A 21,419-nucleotide genomic window follows, 5' to 3' on the forward strand; every position below is an offset into this window, starting at 1 on the left:
ACACTGATTGCTCCACATTGATTAGTTATCAATATACTCCGCTAATATCCTGTCTATGGTTCTGACCCATGTGCAAAGTTGTAATTACATCATTTCCAGTAACCTCTGCCCTGTGCAGTGTTGTGTGGATAGCAAAAATGCATTATGGGAATTGGCGTTTTCTCGAAGCATATACCTTGTCTGTTCAACAGAAAATAGAAAAAGAAAACTACAAATTAATGCCCGCAGTTGTCCGCAATTTTTTTTGGTCGTGCAAGTCCATTCTGGTGTCCCACACACGTAGAGCTAGCTGGGTTAGCATATTGTTAGCATATAACAAGTAAAGACAAAACCATAATGTTTGTTAACATAGCTGCGTTGTCTTTGCTTTACTTCATCCCAGTCGAGGGTGATTTTTTGGGAATTTACTGTCACATATCTAGCAGCTGTAATTGCGATTTCAACCCAAACCTTAAAGGTAGGTATCAGCGCTTTTAACTTGGGTGGGGTGAGATCAAGCTACAGGAACCTGCCTTAACTGCGGTGGTTTGCTAGTTTCTTACCCACCGTCAATGAACTTGCTAGCTAGTGCTAGCTAACAAAAACATATGTAAACCAGGGTTATGGTGTCTAGCGCGACTGTCTCGCTCTTACAGAGCAGCGCTTGCTAGCTAGTTGGGTAATTTGCTAGTTGGAAGCAAAGCAGCATAAGCTAGCTACTGTACAGTAGCTACTGCTATCATGTTAGAGCTAGCTAGATGTTAACGTAGTAACTGAGTATGTCAGATGGCTATTTTAACTTGTCAGCTGTCAAAAACCAGTTGTGCGAACAGTACCACGACTGACGCTTGATCTTTTGTCACTTACTTAGCAAGGCAATCTGAGTTAAATTTACATTTTATTTGGAGACGCTTTCAACACAACCAAAGTTAAAGTAAAATCTGACGTTTATCTTCCACCCATTACAGATCTGGAATGGGACCTCTACAAAAACATATTTGGACAGCATCTGGTCCAGGACATAGTTTCAGAGGAGATGTCGAGGTTTCTCCAGAAGGAGAGCCCAGACCGACCACTCGTCTTGTCTTTTCATGGCTCTTCTGGGACGGGCAAGACTCTAGTCAGCTCCATGTTGGGAGAACACCTCTATGGCAAAGCCATGGGCAGCCCTTATGTCCACCAGTTTGTGCCCACCCTACACTTCCCCTTAACAGAACGTGTCAAACAGTACAGGGTAGGATACGTTTCTTATATTTCCCAACGTCACATACCCTTTTTGTTTCCCAATTAATCAACACAACTACTATGCACTACATACACACAGTCGTGATTACTTCTGTACTTTGGCCTCTTGTTGACAATGTAGCATTGTTCACCAGCATTTGAGTAGAAGACTTAGTATCACCATGTAAATACCGATGGCCAACAGCATTTTACTTGTTGAATGTTTGTTTTGACATTTTTGCCTCTGCTCTGTCTTTAACATTCGTCTTCCCCTCGAAGGAGGATCTTAAGAGGTGGGTGGAGGGAAACCTGACCGCCTGCGCTCGCTCTGTCTTCATCTTTGACGAGATGGAGAAGATGCCTCCAGGCCTGGTTGACATCTTGGAGCCCTTCCTGGGTCCGTCCCACGTGGTGTTCCAAACCAACTACCGCAAAGCCATCTACGTCTTCATAAGGTAGCACATCCTAGCTAGGCGCTCACTGACCTGTGAAAGTTGTCGCCCGGCCAGCAAATGTCCTTGACTTCACTGTGTATGGATTGTATATGAGTCCCTGAACTTACCCCTCTCTCTCTCTCTCTCTCTCTCTCTCTCTCTCTCTCTCTCTCTCTCTCTCTCTCTCTCTCTCTCGCTCTCTCTCGCTCGCTCGCTCTCTCTCTCGCTCTCTCTCTATCGCGCTATCGCGCTCTCGCTCGCTCTCGCTCGCTCTCGCTCGCTCTCGCTCGCTCTCGCTCGCTCTCGCTCGCTCTCGCTCTCTCTCTCGCTCGCTCTCTCTCTCTCGCTCTCTCTCTCTCGCTCTCTCGCTCTCTCTCTCTCTCTCTCTCTCTCTCTCTCTCTCTCTCCCCCCCCCCCCCCACCTCCCTCTGCCTCCCTCTCTGGTTCTAGTACCACCGGGGAGAAGGTGATTAACCGTCTGGCTGTGGAGGTCCGTCAGGCTGGTAGGGAGCGAGAGGAGATCAGATCGAGGGACCTGGAGGACAGTATCTCCCAGGCCCTGTTCAACAGCACTGGAAGTAAGAACCGCCTGACAGTGGGAGAAAAATACAAATTTGATGGTTATTCGTCAAGCTTTCCTCCTTTGCTACTTCAGGAGGTATCCTTTCTAAAGAGGATACTGTCTTTCTGTCTTCCTTCCCTCCAGGTGGTTTCTACCACTCCAGCATCATCAAGGAGAAGCTCATCACCAGGTACGTGCCCTTCCTTCCGCTCACCAGACACCACGTGGAGCGCTGTGCCCGTCAGGAGCTGTCTCGGCGGGGCCTGGGCCGTCGCAGTGACGTGGTCGAGGCGGTAGGGGGAGCCATGCTCTACTCGCCTCAACAGGGCCAGTACTTCTCCACCACAGGCTGCAAGTCTGTCGCTGCCAAAATCAGCCTCTTCCTTTGAGCCCACAGCAGAGAGAGAGTCCCCTTCACAGGACCTGCTGAAGAGATCCTATTTGAAGGAACTTTTAAAAGACTTGGACTGAAGTCTCTCTGATGAGTTGAGAGTTATAGGTTTTCTCCTTCCGCCTAATGAGACATGTAAAGGGAAGAGCTGGGCTGTCATTGCCCGGGCAGTTAATTGGCCATAGCAGTGTTGGGATGAGATTGACTGTCAATATTCTGGGCTGGACCCAGATTACACGCCATAGGAGAAGTTCTCTGGTCCAAAGACTTAATAAGGCGAGATCTCTTCATAATACTTCTTGCTCCTCTACCTCAGAGCCAAGTTACCCTTTAAGTCATTGTGTGACTGGACTGACCGTATAGATTATAAAGAGGTATTGAAATCAAGACGATAACCTAGTTGGCCCTGGTTGAAAAGAGAATGGTGCCTTAATCTCAAACATATTTTGGGTGGAAGGAAGCAGTGACATATTGCATTATCTGTTGTTGTTCTGTCAAAGGAGATGTCTGGAATGGACACTTGCAAGAAGAGGAAGTACTATTTGTCAGTCTGAAGATCAGGCGACCTTTAAAGGATTACGCTTGAAAAGTCTGTTCTTTTTAAGTACAAAAGCTTCAAAAGAGTAGTGTGAAAAGTCTTAAGGTTTGTGCGTTCTAGAAATACATGTTTTTACTAGATCATGTTGTTGCTTCGTGACGACAAAACATCTTTAAACCAGCAGGTGGCAGTAAAGACTACTTTGGATAGTAGAGATGAGGTGAGACAAGTTGGTGCTTTCTAATTCTTTTCATTATTTATTTAGTTGTATTTACCATTTTAACATTTGGGACAACTTTTTTCAGTTTGACTCTACAAGTTTGACTTGCTAAATTAATTGTTTGAATGCCAGTATTTATTTCATAAAACTATGTACTATGTTTACTAAGGTATTTTAATGTAAAGATTTCCAGGTTTTAGCTCAGATGTTTTTAGAAATTGCTGTGGAAGAAGACCAAATCAATTCTACGGGTCCAACGTGCAATAACTACACAGTTGTTTGACAAAACATTACTGATTGGTTATCAAACATGTCTGTGTAAATTGAGAGTTTAAAAGATGAGTGATGCATGCATATATCAAAATAATGTACTCTCCAAAGGTACATGTATGCTCAGCCTAACAAACTTGATAGTTAATTGTTATCCTGAAATAGCTACATTAAACTAACTATTCTCTGCAGGGTTTTATACTCTAGACAATATAGTATTGTAATGACGTGTGAAAATATGGCATACATATTTAAACAATTATGGTTGTTCCACTGCCAAGGGTACAGATGGAATAAATTACCAGGTAACATACCGTTCAAAAGTTTCTGGTCACTTAGAAATGTCCTTGTTGTCCATGAAATCACATTGAGTTTGAATAAGTATAGAGCTAAATGAAAAGAAAATAGTAATTGACATGGTTTGAAATAATATTTTTTAATTGAAATAATTGTGTCCTTCAAAACCTTTGCTTTCGTCAAATATTAAGTTAGGGTAATCTGAAGAGATTTCTTCCCCCCCCCCCACAGCAGTCCTGTGTCTGTTTCTCAAACCAGACATGCTGAAGTGTTTGTCCTCTTGCTCATTTTGGCTTCATGATCCAGGTCTACCACTCCCCTCTGCTCTGGTGTGAGAGCCTGTTTGTGCCATTCTGTGAAGGGTGGAGAACACAGTGTCGTATGAGAGCTTCAGTTTCTTGGAAACTCCTCGCAGGGAATGTCCTTTATTTTTCAAAAAGAGAATAGCCTGATGAGTTCCAGAACGCTCATTTCTTGCCATTCCGAGCCTGTAATCGAACCCACAACTGCTGACACGCCAGACACTCAAGTAGTCTAAAGAAGGCCGGTTTTATTGCTTCTTTAATCAGCACAACAGTGTTCAGCTGTGCTCACATAATTGCAAAAGGGTTTTCTAATGATCAATTAGCCATTTCAAATGATAAACTTGGATTAGCAAACGCAATGTGCCACTGGAACACAGGACTGATGGTTGGTGATAATGGGTTTCGGTTCCGTGATGTAGATACTCCATTAAGAATCAGACGTTTCCCGTCCGTATAAAATATTCCTTTAACAAAGTCCACACTGTCAATTTGATGTTATTTTAATGACCTTTTCTTGGAAAAACAACAATTTCTTAGTGACCCCACACTTTTTAACGGTAGTGTACATTGTGTTTTGCACCATTAGAAACTTAGAATTGACTCTGAACTGTTAACTGAGGAAAATATCAAATTTCCCATTTTCCTGTAAAAATGAGATAGAGCTTATACATGAACTTTGTTTTGACTGTCAGTCTACAAAATCAGCATTCCTGAGCTTGATTCCATGTATTCGATGTTCTGTAATAATTTTACTATCCGTTTTTCTCCCTTTTCCACATGAAGTGCCTCATAACCATGTTGATAATGGGCCTGTGTTAGGTTGAACACAGAGGCCACAGTGACTTTGCGCCAAACTCGTTGTGGAACCAACAAACAAGTTCCGTCCTTGTCACTGAAAATAAACATCCAATTCAGTGTTGTCAAGCATTGTCATGAGTTTCGTGTCATTTAAGTACCCTATCTGTCCATTTTGATTGATTCGATAAATAGATTTATAAGCTACACAGTCTTTTCTATGTCTAAATGTTTTCATAGGGTTTCAGACTGAGCCTATATAACACTGGTGTGAAGTAACTTGATGACAAGTTGTGTCACCAAAATAAAGTTACAGTATCTCACGACAGTATCTCACAATTAGACACACAAACACATACTCTCATTTACCATTCACTTTGTACCATAAACAGCAACCAAATGTTCTCTTGCATCATGAGTGTAAGCCTCCCAGATTGGTTCTTGTGGTTCTTCATTAGAGTCGGAGCTACAACCAGCTTACTTTTCTTCTATTCTTTGCACGTTTTTAGCAAATTATGTACGTAAGCTTCTTTTTGAATGGATTCTTAGTGGGGTCAGTCCTTGAAGTGGATGGATGGACCTTACTTCTGGCCACCTCAGCTGGGCTGGATGTTATAAATATGAAGAGAAGCAGCTCTCATCTCGCCCTGACACAGATGGGTGGCTGATATCATATTGGCAAACACACAACAGGAAATGAATACTTTCTCCACAGGAAATGAACAGGTGTCAGAGGTCCTCTGGAGTGTGTGTGTGTGTGGCGTGGTAGGTAGGATACGTGTGTCAATGTTTGTGAGAATGCGTGACACACACACACGTGATTTCTTTTTGTCACAGCAAAAGTGTTGGCAAAATAGATGTCACTTTCTCCAGGATCACAGTCCATCAGCTTACAATGTTCAGAGATGCCACAAACCCATCCTCACATCACACATATGCCACCTCTCCCTTCAGTCTCACAGTGATGACTTCATTACCCACCCACCCACCCCCTCAGTGAGGGTGACCAGCAGTCGGAGGGTCAGGGCTCTGAGAGGCCTCTTCACCCCAGCTGCCGCTGTTAAAGGAAAAGCTTTTCTGTATCGCCATCCTGCGGACAATGAGACGCCCATATAGCGCCAAGATGACCCCCCTGGTCCCTCCTCCACCTCTCCCAGGCCTGACCCCAGGGCCCGCGTTCACACGCTCCCCAGGACAGCTGGACCGGCCTCTCTCTCTCTCTAACCCTCTTTCCCTCCCTCCCTCTCTATCTAATTTTCCATCTCTCTTCCTCTCTCTCTCCCCTGTCTGTAAGGCCACCCCTCACTCTCACTGCTCCAGCATCACAAATCGGGGGGTGTAAAAAGCCACTCCCCCCACCCCCATTGGGCAACAATGGGCCTCTCCCGCCCCCCCCCCCCCCCTTTCCTCAGCCACATCTGTGAGTGCCCCTCTGTTTTCTCATTCTTCTCCTTAACCGCTCCATTCTTGGCTCTTATTCACTTGTAAATGTGGCCAGCGATACTTCTGATGGGTCTTTTATCCATGCGGCCGGGGTCAGGGGAAAGGTAGGGGAGAGGGGACTGGTTAGTGTGGCTACAGAGAGGAGTGTGGGGGGGTGTTGGGGGTGAGGAGGAGCGGGAGGGGGGGGGGGGGGGTATGTGGGCCAGAGTAGCGGGGAGACAATTGTGGACAAAGAGTTAAACCCTTTTTTGTGAGTGCAGTCATTTGGGACGGTTGGCCAAACCCAACTCTTGCCTGCATTCCTGCAACCTCCTCTGGCTGCTGGAACAGCACTTTGAGGAGATCAGAGGAGGAAACAAGGACTGACCTGGTACCATCCTCCTCTCTACGCAGCCCATCTCTGTCAGTGGGACCCTCTCGTTCTGCAACTCAGCCAGAAGGGTTACTGCCCCATGGTGGCAAGTCGACCAACATCTGAAAGGAGCCTTTATCACTTGTAGTGTTTCCTCAAAAAACAACTTTGTTAACACATTGGATGAGAAAAGTCTATAGAGGGAGAACAGGAGACAGAAATCTTCCCTCTTGAATGTAAAATGTGTGAGTGTTTGTCTGAGGCCTGTTAGCTAAACAGGGTACGACTGGGAGGATGGAGGAATGACCATCAGCCACCATGGTGTCATTGTGTCACATAGGGTCAGTGTGTGTGTCTGTGTGAGGGGGGGGGGTGTATATGTTATTTTACCTTCTGCTCTGACCCCAACAAACCTCTTCGTCCACAATAAAGGGGTGGTCTCTGTGGCAATAGAGTCTCCACGACAACAGGTGAACAAAGGGTGCGCAGCGGGGGGAATGTGGGGCCTGGGGGTGGGGGGGCGCGGGGGAGAGGGGTGAGGGGAGGAGAGAGGGAGGTAGGACAGGGTGGGATGAAGGGGGGAGGGGGGGGGGGTTGGTGACCTTGGCCTCAGTGTGGTCAGATGAGCCGTAAGGGCCACAAGCCTTACCATGGAAAAGGGGGGAGGGGGGGGGGGGGGGTTTAATGGAACGATGCCGCTCATCTTCTTTCAAGCTCAGGATGATTAATTAAACACACACAGTACCAGGGGCCACCCCCCGTCCCCTCAGTACACACGACCCCCCCCCCCTCCCCCCCTCCTCCTCCACACACACCCCATCTGACCTCTGTGTGCCTGCTGCTCACACACTCGGCCCGGTCCTTTGACGCGGTCACTTTCCCAACACCCCGACTGGTGAATGGTTCCTTTCCCACCTACAACTTATGGTAATGCTCACCATGCCCAGGAACGTGGAGCTTTCTAGGGACAGCTGCAGTTTTCTGCTTCAGCAAATACTGCCAAAGATAGATCCACCAATATCACACTACAGAATATAAATATCATATTCTGTATATATTTAATTAGTCTTCTCTCGAAATGTTCAAATGTACAGTTGGGTCACTGTTAAAAAAGGCTGGCCGTTGCCTACATCTATTGTGGCGTGGTTCTAATGTACATGACGTATGATCGCTCTCTTCTCTCTGGAAATTGTTCCCTGAAAAACAAACGGAACACACAGTAGAGCACGCGGCTGCTGTTATTGGTTTCTCGTTGGCGATGTCATGGCGTCCATAGAAGCCCAGCTGTGGAGGCAGAGTGTGGTCGTCTCGGTGACTCCATGGCGGGGCTGGAACAATGGGGCTGTGTGGTGAGACAGAAGATAGCACATAACCCCGTGTGCCTGGAACAACAGGAGCGGGGCTTCACTGGTGGCAGAGCGGCACTGGGAGAGAGGGAGGGATGGACGGATGGCATGAGCGTGCGGTCCGAGACGCGCCCAGGCGTCTCGAGCTCGTGTCTGGATGCGTGTGCCTTTCAGCCACCTGCATTGGGTACACACACACACACACACACATACTGACATACATACTGACATAGATACGCAGCCACACACATGCATTCACCAACAAATACACACACACACACACTGACATACATATGCAGCTACACACATACACTCACCAACAAATACACACGTGCAGGGTTACATACACACCCCGGTGCAGAAGCCTAAAATTGGTGGAAAGTTTGATGTGGTTTCTTTGAAAGGCAAAGTTAAATATTGTTTGTTCCTCCTTTCAACAGAAGGAATACTGCGCGGGCAATACCACACAGTGTAAAACAAAATGGATGGATCCAGCTTAGGTACTGGTGATGACATTTCCGGGGGGGTGGGGGAGGGGGGGATACGTATGTGTATACGTGAGTGTGTGCATGTGTGTGCGGGGGTGAGTTGGTGTGTGTGTATTTGTGTGTGGCTGAGTTGGCGTGTGTGTGTGTGTGTGTGTGTGAGTTGATATGCGTGTGTGTTTTGGAGTGGGGAGGGGGAAATCATAAGAAATTCCCCTGTCCCTGTCTTCCTCAACTTTCCCACCACCAGATGCTAGCCTAGCGAGAGGTGTGCGCTAAATGCACTTTAGCATCCCTGCACATTCCACACAGACTGACGCATGCAGACGCAAAGCCATGGTGGAGATACCCGTCTCTATAAAGACCATCATGGTGACAAACTGGGCGGTCCCTTTTTCAGGTCTGTTGTCGCAGTATCGTGTGAGCAGGTCAGCTGAGGATCTAAATCAGCCTTCTAGGTTTCTCAGCCATCCCTGGAAGCACCAGCACACATGACCAGGACTGGATGCTGTGACGTCATTCCTCTGATGCTCCTACGCCCCCCCACCCTCCGCCGTCCATCCCCTGTTCTCACAGGCAAGGGCGGTGTCACCCATAGCGATGACACTCCGCCCATGTCACGTGACCGGGGCTTCCAGGAGACATGGAGGACGTGAGGGACCCGGATGAGAATACACGCAGGGATAGTGTGGGGGGGGACCAGCTGTGATGGACGGAGCCTCGTGATCAGGCCATGGAGGTCACCGTGGAGAGAGAGAGAGACAGAGAGAGAGAGAGATTGAGGGAGAGAGAGAGAGAGAGGCGAAACGTCGCCTTTTGGAGCTGTGGAGTGATTCTGAATCCTTCCCCCTCCCGTGCTCATATTCCCACTCCTGTTTTCTGAAAGATGAAGTCATATTTTTGCCTCATTGAGAGATTCTTTCCAATGTTGTTTATCTGGTTGCGTTGTGTTTGAGTTACACAGTGTTTGTGTGATTTCATGTTTTACTCATATGTTGGAGGTTGGATACTAACAGTATTGAAGAGTGAATGACTTTGTATGTACACAGTCTTGTGGTGAGTGGACTCAGACAAGGGTAAATGCTTCTAATTATCACTAATTCAAGGATCTTAAGTATAGCCTGTCTCATCGATATGAATATCAATACCTCTCAATTTGCCAATACCAGATCCTGACCTGCAGGCAAAATCATTAGCTCTCAGGTTGTCACACAATTTCGAATATGTATAAAATCTTTTCTAAATGCATCTGTGTACATCTGGTCCAATTCGTTTTTAATGCTCTGGCACTCTGATAAAGAAATCAGTAAATCCTCCCTTAGTTTTTTATTCAAATGATATAAAATCAAGTTATACTTGATTAGCAAGTTTTTTTTCAGAAAAACTTAAAAGGATTAGACAACACATATCAGAAATATGCTAATCCAGATTTGAGTAAGTAGCAGGGATTTTTTGTTGAAAATGGATCTATGGAATGTGTTGAATATGGATTTTTATAAAAAGGACTTTACTTTGAAGATAAACAGACCACACACAACTCTCCCTGGAAGCAATCCACTATTAGATCATGTCACTTGTCAACTGAAAAGGGAAATAATATGCTGGACCCCATCACTTTACCAGAGAAACGGTTCCTAGAAGTCTCCCTCACACTTTCTCTTGTTGGCATGCTGGGAGAGATTGGGGAGGCCTTTGAGAGACCCCCGGAAATCTGGACTGAGACGATACTGTGTGGTGTGAAAAACAAATACACCATCATCCCACTGCAGGACATTGAGTCTATATTTGGACATCCCACACTCCTTTTTGGATTCACTTTCATGTTGTCCCAACACTGGTACAATAATGTGGATACCCAATCATGAACTTCTTTCATTTTTTGTTGATATACCTGTTAGTTACTTTATGTGAGCATGCATCCCAAAGTGAAATATTTTCTAGTGCAGTCTTCAGTATGTTTTTAACACATTTGAAGATGCTGATTTTACACATGAAAGTTTGAAATTGTGTGACTAGGCCAGCACCTTTAAGCTTTTTGAAAATGCTGTTAGAGGTAGAAATGATGGCCTGAGAAGAAATTATTTTGTCTGGTAATAAATCACAAAATTAAAGCTTTGATAAAAAAATACTTTATAGCCACCGGTTCTATGATCCTCATCAACATCTTTAAACGATAAACACTAAAGAAATCCTAGTCTTAAACATTAGATCTTCGTTTTTATAAAGTGCATGTAGATTTATTAGTTTTGATATAAGAAATGCATCCTGTTAGTCAAGCCTTTAGGCCTATGTAAGACACAACCTACATAAAAATAAGAGCAAAAACGAAAGAGTAAAACTGACGTAATACTTTATTTACTTATTGAAATCGGGTTAGAAACAAATTCCCTCTTTATTAGAATATAACGAGGCTTGTTTTCAAAGGATTAAACATTTGAAATGATCTTGATTTGTTAAACAAAATTAAAATGATACATTCCTAAAGAATTATGCAAATTGTAATCCTGGCACCACAAAGGGGGCCTACAAAGACGTTGTAGAGCGACAACAAACCTATCCTTGCAAGGAGCTATCGAAAGTAACAAGATAATAGAAGACTTTGATTTCTGCTTTTAGGAAGAATTGGGAATTAAAGAGCAAAACATTAGTGGTTTCTTAATGTACGATTAGGTTACAGACCTATCGTTTGACAATTGGCATGGTCTGCATAACATTTTGGAAACTTATTAAAACACATTTAACCACTTTAGACAGGTTGCCTAATTAAGATTCTCTGTTAAAGAAAAATTCTAATATTTTGCCAAAGAGGCCTATGCTAAGCCTTTATCTGGATTCTCTCAAATTGTTCATCAATAGACACTGATTTTAGACGATTGAATAACAAGAATACCTTAAAAAATCCATCAAGAATTAAAGACCGAAGTATTGAATATGACATACATTTTCATTAGAGATCCAGATGCCAAAGAACCTTCAGCAACAGATGTCCATGCACAATTCTCGGGTTGTGTTTGAAATTTCACAAGAATTGCGTTTGGACAATCAGCCGCGAGGGCTCAGATTTTCTCCAGCGATTTGTATTTGTTAGCTTGATCCTAATCGACTTCGTTGACTACGTAGTATCTTCAACACGCACGTGAAATGGTTATGCAAACTGTCAAACTTACTGTCAGTGTACTGAGTCGTACTGACTCAATAAATTATAGTCGGCAGCGTTTCTTTGTGGAAATCCTGAATATGGACTGTAGAATTAGGATATATCATTCAGAAAATACAATTTATGAAACGAGTCTTTTGAACATATGATAACTGTATAACATCTAGGCCTACATGTATTTGTAACTAGTTAGTTATACAATGCACATTTCGTTTTTTACAATTATTAACAATTAGCCTAGAATCTTATTTCAAGCACCACGAAGAGAAAACATTAAATTCGAGATTCTCTGAAACAAATGTGCTTACCTAAAGTAACAAGGCCTTGGTAGGCTATAGCCTATTGCCTCCATCAAAAATAAGCAAAATACTCTGTTGAAGTTTTCGTAATTCAATCGAGCACTAAACCACACAAATGTTGTTGTTTTGGCTACTTAAGTAAATAATTCGAGTTGTATTCTCCAGCATCAATGCAAATCGTTGTAAACGCACACTTTCAAACGACGCTCTTCAAACTCCATTCTGCCTCCTTTTCGCCATATGTGCACCTGTAAGACTCATCTTCTTGCACACACTGACTTTCAACCTCATTATTTAGACCAAGAGAGCCACTTAAACTCGACTTCAAATTCTTCAAATGATACAAACCGTTACCTCATGGCAGTTAAGAGTCTTAGATTTGAAAACGTTAAGGCTACAAAGAAGCACATCTTGCACGCCGATGACGCCAGGGAAGCCCAGAGAGAGATGGCTGAACCGCTGATGCACCTGCTCTTCCATGCTCTTCAGTATAATTTCTGTACTCCAGTTTATGGATAAATGATAGGACACGTATAAAGGCATGCGAGTCAAGTCGTACAGCTCTCCGAACCAGTATTAGTTGATAGGATGACTGCATTGGAATGGCACTGGCTTGCTATTCGCCTATCCAAAGGCTTTTCTGAGGCTCCACTAACAATAACGGTGTTACCGAGATAGTCGGCGAGAGGGAGTGGGGATGGTCCTCTCTTGGTACTGAATTTGAATAACACCACGGGGTGATAAACGTCCATTGTGCTAAAGAACTAATGAATCTGCACTGTCTCTGATAGCACACAAGCCAGCAGCTGCGAATGAAGGACCAGCTACCTCTTAAAGATACAACAGTCCAATTTTCAATTACAATCAAAACACTGTTAACCTTGTAAAACGTATTGACAATTCCAAATGACGTTTACTTTTGTTGTTCTAAGGAAACAGCCCATGCAGGAATATTTATGCTGAAGCTGGACTAATAGGCTGTATAAACATCAACTAATAAGCTTCAGCTACTTTTACAAAATCATTTTCCAATTATTCCTGAATGGTCTGGTCAAATGCCATGCAACAAGTTCTATTAACGTATGTAATTAGTTACATCTGTAATATTAGACAGTGAATTGGTTTACGGAATCTTTGGCATCAGGCAGATATTACATTTCCCTGCGTGAGGATCAATAAAGTGTATCTCATCTTAAATTAGACTGTAGGCTACACAGGCTATTACAACTGCCTCGTTGTCTCAATACAATTTTTTTCTCCTGTACACGAAATTGCTGGGTTGAATAACTGAACTGAAGGCAGCGAATTAAAGGCTACTGTTACGAATATTGTTTATTAGGAAAAAGTGACTTAAGAACCACACAAATCAGGAGATGCATCCTACCATGGTAGACATTTTTTAATTTCCGCGCCTTTACGTGTCCCAATCCTATTTCTGAATGTCTACATCTTTCTTTTTGTTATTTGTTTAAATAAGAGACTACCAATTTAAAAAACTAAATGGACCGAAACAAAATATATTTTGGACCAATAGGCCTCTATAAACCTTTATTAGGATAGAATGTATAGGCCTACACCTTATAGATCATCGCGGGGCTGCCGTCTCAGGTGAATTTTAAGGGAACCGCCTTCAGACTGGGATTCTAGGTCCTCAGACATCTCAGTTGGACTCATCCACAGAACTCCTTCGTTGGGAGTGAGTTAACATTTCCTTTGCTGGGAACATCTTCTCAATTTCGTTGCTCATTTGCCTCTCTAAGGGCCTACCCGCTGCTGCCTTTTCACGGCCGTGTCAGAATAATTTAGTGCAGGAGGCCCGAGATCACTGAAGATTATGCCAATGAAAAGGACAGGACGCGTTATTAATGCTTACTCATCGGAAAAATGAGAGAGAAAGGACTTCACTCCAAGATCGGTTTAATTCCCTGGAAGATGAACAACTATAGCCCACCAAGACGTTAACATATCAGGAATTGAATTATTCGTACAGCAAAAAAGTACGTAAAAAAGTACAAATACATATGTTTCTGTTTATTGAACATTAAGACCTCCTAAATGTCCAGTTGCTGATTTAGGATACACCAACATGTAAAGTTTACAGATGAAATTAAATAGTTAATCCTTAATTAAGTAGGTGTAGTATGTGAAAAGCAAGCAATAAATAGAAAATCTGATTTGTCAATCCCCAATAATCTATCCTACATGATTGGAATCTCTATCCTGCATTTAAATACATAGCATTCTTATATTCAAGTGTTCATTTAAATGACACTTATAGCTCTTGCTAGGACATCAATATCAGCCAGATACCCTTTATACCGTTTTTTTGCATTTTATCAAGGGTAAAACTGTATCCCATTTTATCTTGTCATTGAACTTTCAGTCATACCCTTGTCAGAAAATGCTGCATAATTATGAACCCTAATCAAAAACACATAAAATACACTTTGTGTTGTATGTCATTCAAGTCATTCACGCTGAGTTGGCCGCCTTGTTGATAGGATGAATCTCTGATAAAAGCCCAAGTGTTGAAGTCAGCTGGACAGACTGATGTGCTGTGTTCAAATTGGTGTACAGTTTTCAGACTGGTGCAGTGTTTGGTCTGGTCTGTATTACTCTGACTGACTTTCACACTGGTGTTTGGTGTTCACACTGGTGTGTAGTGTTCAGACTGGTGTTTGGTGTTCACACTGGTGTGTAGTGTTCAGACTGGTGTGTAGTGTTCAGACTGGTGTGTAGTGTTCACACTGGTGTGTAGTGTTCACACTGGTGTTTGTTGTTCACACTGGTGTGTAGTGTTCAGACTGGTGTGTAGTGTTCAGACTGGTGTGTAGTGTTCACACTGGTGTGTAGTGTTCACACTGGTGTTTGTTGTTCACACTGGGGTGTAGTGTTCAAACTGGTGTAGTGTTCAGACTGGTGTAGTGTTCAGACTGGTGTGTAGTGTTCAGACTGGTGTGTAGTGTTCAGACTGGTGTTTGGTGTTCAGACTGGTGTGTAGTGTTCAGACTGGTGTGTAGTGTTCAGACTGGTGTTTGGTGTTCATACTGGTGTGTAGTGTTCAGACTGGTGTTTGGTGTTCATACTGGTGTGTAGTGTTCAGACTGGTGTGTAGTGTTCAGACTGGTGTGTAGTGTTCAGACTGGTGTGTAGTGTTCAGACTGGTGTTCAGTGTTCAGGTCAGCATGAACTGGCTGGTGTGTCTCAACTCAAGCCACATGAGTCAGTAGAGATCTGAAGGATTGCCTGGTTTCCAGTTCTCTGGTCATCTGCTGGTCCAGCATTAAAACCACATGCCAATACTGGATGGTTGCTAGGTAACGGGGGCAGGGGCGGTAACAGGCTCTATGGGTGAGAGTGTGACGTATGGAGCCTCTGGATCCACTGGGCTCAATAGATCTGTGAGCAGAAACAGGAACTACAGCACGCATGTCTTTAGGCTCACACTGAGCCATGAAACCTCTGTTGTGGAACTCCCAATATTCCTTCATTCCTCACGCATATCATCCCCCCATCCTTCTTCTTTGTCAGGTGAGATGGGATTCCTTTGCCTTTTAAAATCTGACCCTTTCACGGTTCCTCCTCAATCACCCCAAACGTCCGAGTTAATCAGTCGTTTTTAAGGGATGCTGCATGTGCAGTTTCCAATCCCACTCCCGTGTCTTATTGTATAGCCCGGGTCTTAGCACATCTGTGAGCTTAGAGAAAGACCCCCCACTGGGGCAGAGCTAGTGAAGCTGTTGGGGGGGGTGGGGGGGGGGCACCATTCCTGAATAAATGAGCTTTTCCTCTATTAGCCTGGTGTCCAGCCCCGCCACTGACCTCTGACCTCTCCAGAGAAAAGTTATTGAAGCTGACCATCCCTGGCTGACCACTCAGGAGATGCTTGGGAAAGTTCCCTGACGGCGGGGAGGGCTGGCTCAAGGGGTCACCCTAAAGAAAGCAGAAGGGTCCTAGGGGTTTGGGAGGTCTGTCGTGAGTGGAGAAATGTCCTTTGAGCCTCACCCCCCCCCCCCCCCCGCCACACACACACATCCACCGTTCCCCCACATCCACAAGTGTGTCCCTTACACTATTGTGACTCTGAGCTATGTCCAAACAGAAGGCTTCAAACACCCCCCCACCCCTCCCATCTTAAAATCTTTGGTCCCTTTTGTTTCTCTTGGACCCCCCCCCCCCCCCCTTTTTTTTCTCCTCCAGCCTCCATCGTAATCTATTTGGCCCATTGTATTGATTTTCCTTTCTCTAACACTGCCTCTTTCTATAGTTTTATATGCTCTTTTCTGGGGTTTTATTACAGCCTGTAGTATTCACTATTGTGTGAGATCTTGACTGGATGTAACTCATTAAAGACACTTCATAGATGGAGAATGGGTGTTTAGCGTAGCAATCAAAGCATGTGATCAATATATGGAGAACCATGTATGGAGTACATTATTGACAATTAGTCCAGAAATAAGGCTTGTTTTACATTATAAACAATCCATTAGATAGAGGCAATTTGTTCAATATATCTTAGTTTATATGTTTTATTTGGTTCAACTGTCAAGTCATTTTCTCTGGATTGTGGTCACCTGTTCAGGTCTTGAGGATTATATTATGCGGGGAGGATTACTGACCAACAAAGGTCAAACAACCAAGAAAAAAATTCTCATCCACCTCCATCTTCAATTCCTCAATATTGTTTCTGAACGCAATCTTCAGGGATTCACCCCAGTCCAGGAAATAAATACAATCCTAATAAATAAAGCCATCTGCACACATTCATGTTTTTTGTTTGTTTTGGGGACGTTTTGTTTCAGTCATTTCAGTCAGTTAAAAGTTCTCCTTGCAGCAGCACTGCAGCCTCAGGTCTGTGCACCGGTAGAGTCCTGGGCTGGCGAGGTGGACAGTTCCCCCGCTTTGCTGGCTTGTGATGTGCGTCTGCCCCCTGGTGGCGACGCAGGGGACTGCACCTCTTGCTCTGTGAGCTGGCGAAGGAGAAGGTCCACGCTTTGGTCAAGAACCACCCTTAGAACCTTCTGTTCCTCCTGGGAGAAGCGGCCGAGAACATGGCGATCCACCGACGTTTTACCCGACGGTCTCCCAATGCCCACCCTTAGTCTGGGCATCACCTGTTTAGGGAGGTAAAGGGTCAACATACAAAATGTACATTTGCAAGTGAAGACGTATCGTGAAAGAGAACAAAAGTGATGATTTAAGTCCTGGAGAATGTCAGTCTTGGTGAGAACAAAAAAAAAACTTACATCTGTCTGTAGACAGTCAACACAGGAGCGGACGCCATTGTGACCCCTGTGAATCCAACAATGCAGAGTTAACAGTTTGATTCAGGTCAGATCCCTTTACAAGTGACCAGACAGGGAGCATGCAGAGGCTAAATGTCAGCGACAACACAGATCAGTTGTCTACCGGACTACTTAATGGAAGATCTAACATAAACGCCAGCTTGTGCGCTCTACAGTAAGAATTCCAGAGAGTTCCAGAGGTGCTCACCTGGCACTGCCCCCCAGTTTCATGGCCAGCTTCCCCAAGGGCTTGTCCAGCTCATCGTGGACCAGAAGGATGTGCTCTGCATGGATGCTGTATTTCCCCGCTGGAGGGCCATGGGGAGAGGAAATCATAGAATCATGTAAAACACATTAAGCCACATTAACACATTAAGCCACTTATTAACACATGAATAGTCATCAAGTCAGTAAGCAGGAAGTGATGTAGACATGGGTTCCCTGGCTCCCCACCCACAGCCAGGTTCAGTTAAGTGTCGGTTTCCTACCTGCCTTGGCCACCGACACCCCGTTGATGTTCATGAGCAGGCGGGGCCGCAGAAGCACGATCTGTGTGTCCTGACGCTCCAACACGATGACCTCACCGGACACGTGCTTCTCGGCTCGCCACCGGTCAGCGACCCCGAGACGGTCGGCGAGGGCAGCGATCACAGCCATGCCCACGCTGTGCCGCGTGCCGTCCATGCCCGGGTTGCCCAGACCCACAACCTGGCAGAACAGATGGACGCCGCCATTTTCATCAGTTTCATCAACCAATTTTTCAGGGAGTATCGGTTAGTACTGTGGTTTTCAACCCTGGTCTTCAGGGTCTACTGTCCGGTATGTTTGAGATGTCTGCCTGCTCCAACACACCTGACTGAAATGAATGGTAGTTATCAGGCTTATGTAGAGCTTGATAACAAGCAAAAATGTGTCTTATTTTTCCCTTTCAAATTGTTTTGTTTCTATAAATGTGAAACTAAAATATTACATTTAGCTTAAGTGTTTAAAAAGCTCAGATTAGCCAAATAAATCACTACTGATAATAATATTTATTTTTGTCAAGATGTTATTCCTTTCCCATGAGTATGTTCGTATTGAGGAAGCAAGCATTGTGATGTCAAAATAAACCTTGTCAAACTAAAATATTTCTATGGAATGTTGACATGTTGACATGTTAAAAACCTAACTGTAGCCAAAGAACATGCTGTACCTCAATGAGACAAATAAACTTAAGTGCAGTGATTGAACAAAACAGAACGTTCTCCCGTGACGCCTCGACTGTTCATATGTAACTTTCTAGCAACAATACAGTAGTGACATCACACCTTGATGTTCACATTGAACGTGGTGTTTTTTCTCTCCATGATCATCACATTTTAAGACATTGTGTCAATGTAAAGAAACAATTACGTTAATTCTCTTACTTACCAATCTTCGTCGAACATTAGTGTGCATTTCTGCCTCGCTGCCCATCGCTGGAGTATATGCCCCTGTTAGCATTGCTCGATTTATCAGTTTTGATAAAAGTCGACGCATTGTGACAAAGTTCAGAAGCTTCAAAAAATGTGACACACAATGCCAAAGTTTACTGAAGATTGTGACGTTTCTCATGAATACGCAAAACGGAACAGTTAGCTAACCAGTGACATTGATTTGTGAAATATGGCTAACTTTGGCTGACATATAGCCTCATTTATCGACTTTGGATTATTTGTAATTTGCTCAAATGGACACTCTATAAACTCGACAAACAAAGACATTTAAATAAGCTCTAGAAAGTAAAAAAAAAAAACGATTTAAACAACAACAGTGGAAAGTGTCAAATCCAGGTAAAAACCATAGAGTTAGGTAAAAACCAACCAAGCTGCCATGCCTCTTCAGAGCAAAGTCAAGGAGAAATCCTAAAGAGGGGACTGACAGACTTTGCTCAGAAGGGCTGCCACCTAGCTTGGAGGTTTAGTACTTCATTTATTGTACAAATATACAAGTGTATCTGATCTTCACATTAACAAAACGAAAATAAAATAATTAAAGTTGGTATTGAGCACATGATGGTGATGATGATGATCATTAGAATGACAATACTTATGATTGGAAGGTTGAGGATATAATAAAAAGTAAAATTAAAGAGTATATGTCAAGTAAACATGTACAGAAAGAAGCAAAATAAATGTTGCACCAACAACCCATTTATTATTTGGAAAGTAGACACTGGTTACATAATGACAACACTGAGTTACAACATTGTCACATTGTTTCTGTGAAATTAACATAACTGAATGGGGTCATTCCTTCTGAGGAGATGTGTGCTGGCAAAATACAATTCAGAATCGACCTCGGGGGTAGAAATCTATCTCAGTCCATGTCGTAGGGGCTGCAGGGCACAGCATCAGGTACAGGCTGGCACCTCTCCACCACGGCGTTGATCTCTCCCACCCTCACGCCATCGTAGGTCCCGGTGATGGTGGTCCACTGGGTGTCGCCGTTCTGGTACGTCCTGCTCAGCCTCCCCGTGAAGGGGATGTCCGCGGTCATCTTCCTCCCCTCCATCCTCACAGCGCAGGAATGGTTGGGGGGAACCAGGAGCTCCACGGAGATGGAGTGACTGATGGACTCCACCATGGTGGTGCCCTCGGAGAAGCTGACCGTCTGCTCCTTGGACATGTCCACGTTGCCCGGGCTGACGATGGGTATCTTGGCCGTCATGGTCGACACGGAGCCGTTGCGGGTGGTCCTGCCGATGTCCCAGGTCTTCTCCACCGTGCTGGTCTTCTCCAGCTTCACGGTCTTCCTCACGCTGTTGCACTCCAGGTTGGTGACCCTGGCCATCTGCATGGTCTCGGGAGCGTGGTGGAACAGCTCCATCTGGTCGATGCCGTACTCCACGTGGGAGATGTGCTGGTTGTAGGCGTCGGTGTTGATGGCCAGGACCTGGTAGCTCTTGTACCAGTACTCATCTCCCTCCCAGGGCAGGAAGAAGGCCTCGTGCACTGGCACCACCTTACCCAGGCCGTACTTGTTCTTGCCCACGTAGATTTCCACCCCAGTGCAGGTCTTGACTGAGTCTTTCGGCACGGACCCGTACTTATCCTCGATCCACTCCAGGAACTCAAAGTTGTCAACGTTGACCAGCACTTCAAACTTGGAGGAAGAATACTCCTTGTCTGCGTACGGGTACAGGCAGACGTTCCCTTTACTGGGGGTATAGAAGCCGGACTCACAGTTGACTTTGCAGATGTACTCGGTGCGTTCCGTGTAGCCGTTGTAGATGCCCACCGCACCGTTGGGGAGGGAGCCCTCCCACTGCACCCACTTCAGGTTGGCGTTGTCCCCATATGTGATCAGGGGCACGGGGTCTGTTTCCTTCCCCTGGAGGCCTGCCTCTCTGGCTGGACTGCTTGGCTCAAAGGAAGGGACGACATCCTCCAGCAGTGGGTTTAGCCAGGCCTCTGCAGAAAGAGGGAAGGAAAGTCTCGATTTTTTTCACATTCCTGGAGGTTTTTTACCATACACATATAGTATGTATGGCAAGCATTTCTCACTAAGGGGAACTTTTTGGTCAAATGTATTACTGATGTATACATATCACATATACACATTTTGTATTTTATTTATACATACAAACCAAAATGTTTTGTCTAAGTAGAATACAAATATTTGTAAGAAATACACACTGAGTATTTTTAATTTATTTCACAATTCACTTGACTTTAACATTTAGTTGAACATGACTGCGTTTGGTTGGTTCATGATGTTCCAGTGCCACTCACTGCTGGGCGCCTCCCTCCCTTCCTCTATCTGGGTGATGTACAGCAGAGGGTCTGTGAGGAGGGCGGGGCTGCACAGCTGCAGCACAGCCAGCACGATGGGCAGAGACAACCTCATCTGAACACATGGGAAGGAGCACACGCACTTTAGCAAACAATGCTGGGCTAGCTGGTAGTGCTGAGTTTAAAACACAATAATTAGAGATCAAGGGTGACAAAAAAAGACTTAATGACTTTCAAAGAGTATATTTTTAATAGTGTGACATATACATATTACACATATACAGT

At 44.5% G+C, this 21,419-nt stretch overlaps 3 protein-coding genes across 5 annotated transcripts; 1 reads left to right on the top strand and 2 right to left on the bottom strand.

The window, feature by feature from the left end:
- Positions 1-9: 9 nt before the first annotated feature.
- Positions 10-5,144, top strand: tor2a (torsin family 2, member A). 2 transcript variants are annotated; one of them, XM_084694299.1, is made up of 7 exons: positions 10-457; positions 948-1,213; positions 1,483-1,658; positions 2,088-2,215; positions 2,344-2,389; positions 3,310-3,348; positions 5,004-5,144. In XM_084694299.1, exons 1-6 carry the CDS (start codon positions 337-339, stop codon positions 3,320-3,322), a joined length of 750 nt encoding a protein of 249 aa, XP_084550425.1. In that variant the 5' UTR covers positions 10-336; the 3' UTR covers positions 3,323-3,348; positions 5,004-5,144. The 2 variants fall into 2 exon arrangements, with proteins under 2 accessions (XP_084550425.1, XP_084550424.1); XM_084694298.1 differs by having other exon boundaries at positions 2,344-3,348.
- An 11,468-nt stretch (positions 5,145-16,612) lies between these two features.
- ptrh1 (peptidyl-tRNA hydrolase 1 homolog) lies at positions 16,613-19,243 on the bottom strand. 2 transcript variants are annotated; one of them, XM_084694927.1, is made up of 6 exons: positions 19,225-19,243; positions 18,793-18,918; positions 17,871-18,090; positions 17,591-17,690; positions 17,344-17,389; positions 16,613-17,211 (listed from the first exon to the last, which is right to left on the bottom strand). In XM_084694927.1, the coding sequence occupies exons 2-6, from the start codon at positions 18,898-18,900 to the stop codon at positions 16,945-16,947; spliced, it is 741 nt and encodes a 246-aa protein (XP_084551053.1). In that variant the 5' UTR covers positions 18,901-18,918; positions 19,225-19,243; the 3' UTR covers positions 16,613-16,944. The 2 variants fall into 2 exon arrangements, with proteins under 2 accessions (XP_084551053.1, XP_084551052.1); XM_084694926.1 differs by having other exon boundaries at positions 18,793-19,241.
- Positions 19,244-19,719: 476 nt separating this feature from the next.
- LOC146219809 (natterin-3-like) lies at positions 19,720-21,249 on the bottom strand. Its single transcript, XM_084695080.1, has 2 exons — positions 21,135-21,249; positions 19,720-20,813 (listed from the first exon to the last, which is right to left on the bottom strand). The coding sequence occupies exons 1-2, from the start codon at positions 21,247-21,249 to the stop codon at positions 19,720-19,722; spliced, it is 1,209 nt and encodes a 402-aa protein (XP_084551206.1).
- Positions 21,250-21,419: the final 170 nt, after the last annotated feature.

This window comes from Hypomesus nipponensis, chromosome 28 (genome assembly GCF_054491055.1).
Source record: "Hypomesus nipponensis isolate SF chromosome 28, ASM5449105v1, whole genome shotgun sequence".
Lineage (NCBI taxonomy): Eukaryota > Metazoa > Chordata > Actinopteri > Osmeriformes > Osmeridae > Hypomesus > Hypomesus nipponensis.

Bases quoted from the DNA above. Each gene is read 5' to 3' on its own strand.
- tor2a (XM_084694298.1), top strand. From the start codon at position 337: ATGTTTGTTAACATAGCTGCGTTGTCTTTGCTTTACTTCATCCCAGTC. The intron at 458-947 runs GTAGGTATCAGC...CACCCATTACAG, and splicing joins TTTCAACCCAAACCTTAAAG to ATCTGGAATGGGACCTCTAC. The intron at 1,214-1,482 runs GTAGGATACGTT...TTCCCCTCGAAG, and splicing joins AACGTGTCAAACAGTACAGG to GAGGATCTTAAGAGGTGGGT.
- ptrh1 (XM_084694926.1), bottom strand. From the start codon at position 18,975: ATGAGAAACGTCACAATCTTCAGTAAACTTTGGCATTGTGTGTCACAT. The intron at 18,091-18,792 runs GTAAGTAAGAGA...CTGTTCTGCCAG, and splicing joins CTAATGTTCGACGAAGATTG to GTTGTGGGTCTGGGCAACCC. The intron at 17,212-17,343 runs GTAAGTTTTTTT...CTCCCTAAACAG, and splicing joins TTGACTGTCTACAGACAGAT to GTGATGCCCAGACTAAGGGT.
- LOC146219809 (XM_084695080.1), bottom strand. From the start codon at position 21,249: ATGAGGTTGTCTCTGCCCATCGTGCTGGCTGTGCTGCAGCTGTGCAGC. The intron at 20,814-21,134 runs GTGAGTGGCACT...CTCTTTCTGCAG, and splicing joins AGGGAGGGAGGCGCCCAGCA to AGGCCTGGCTAAACCCACTG.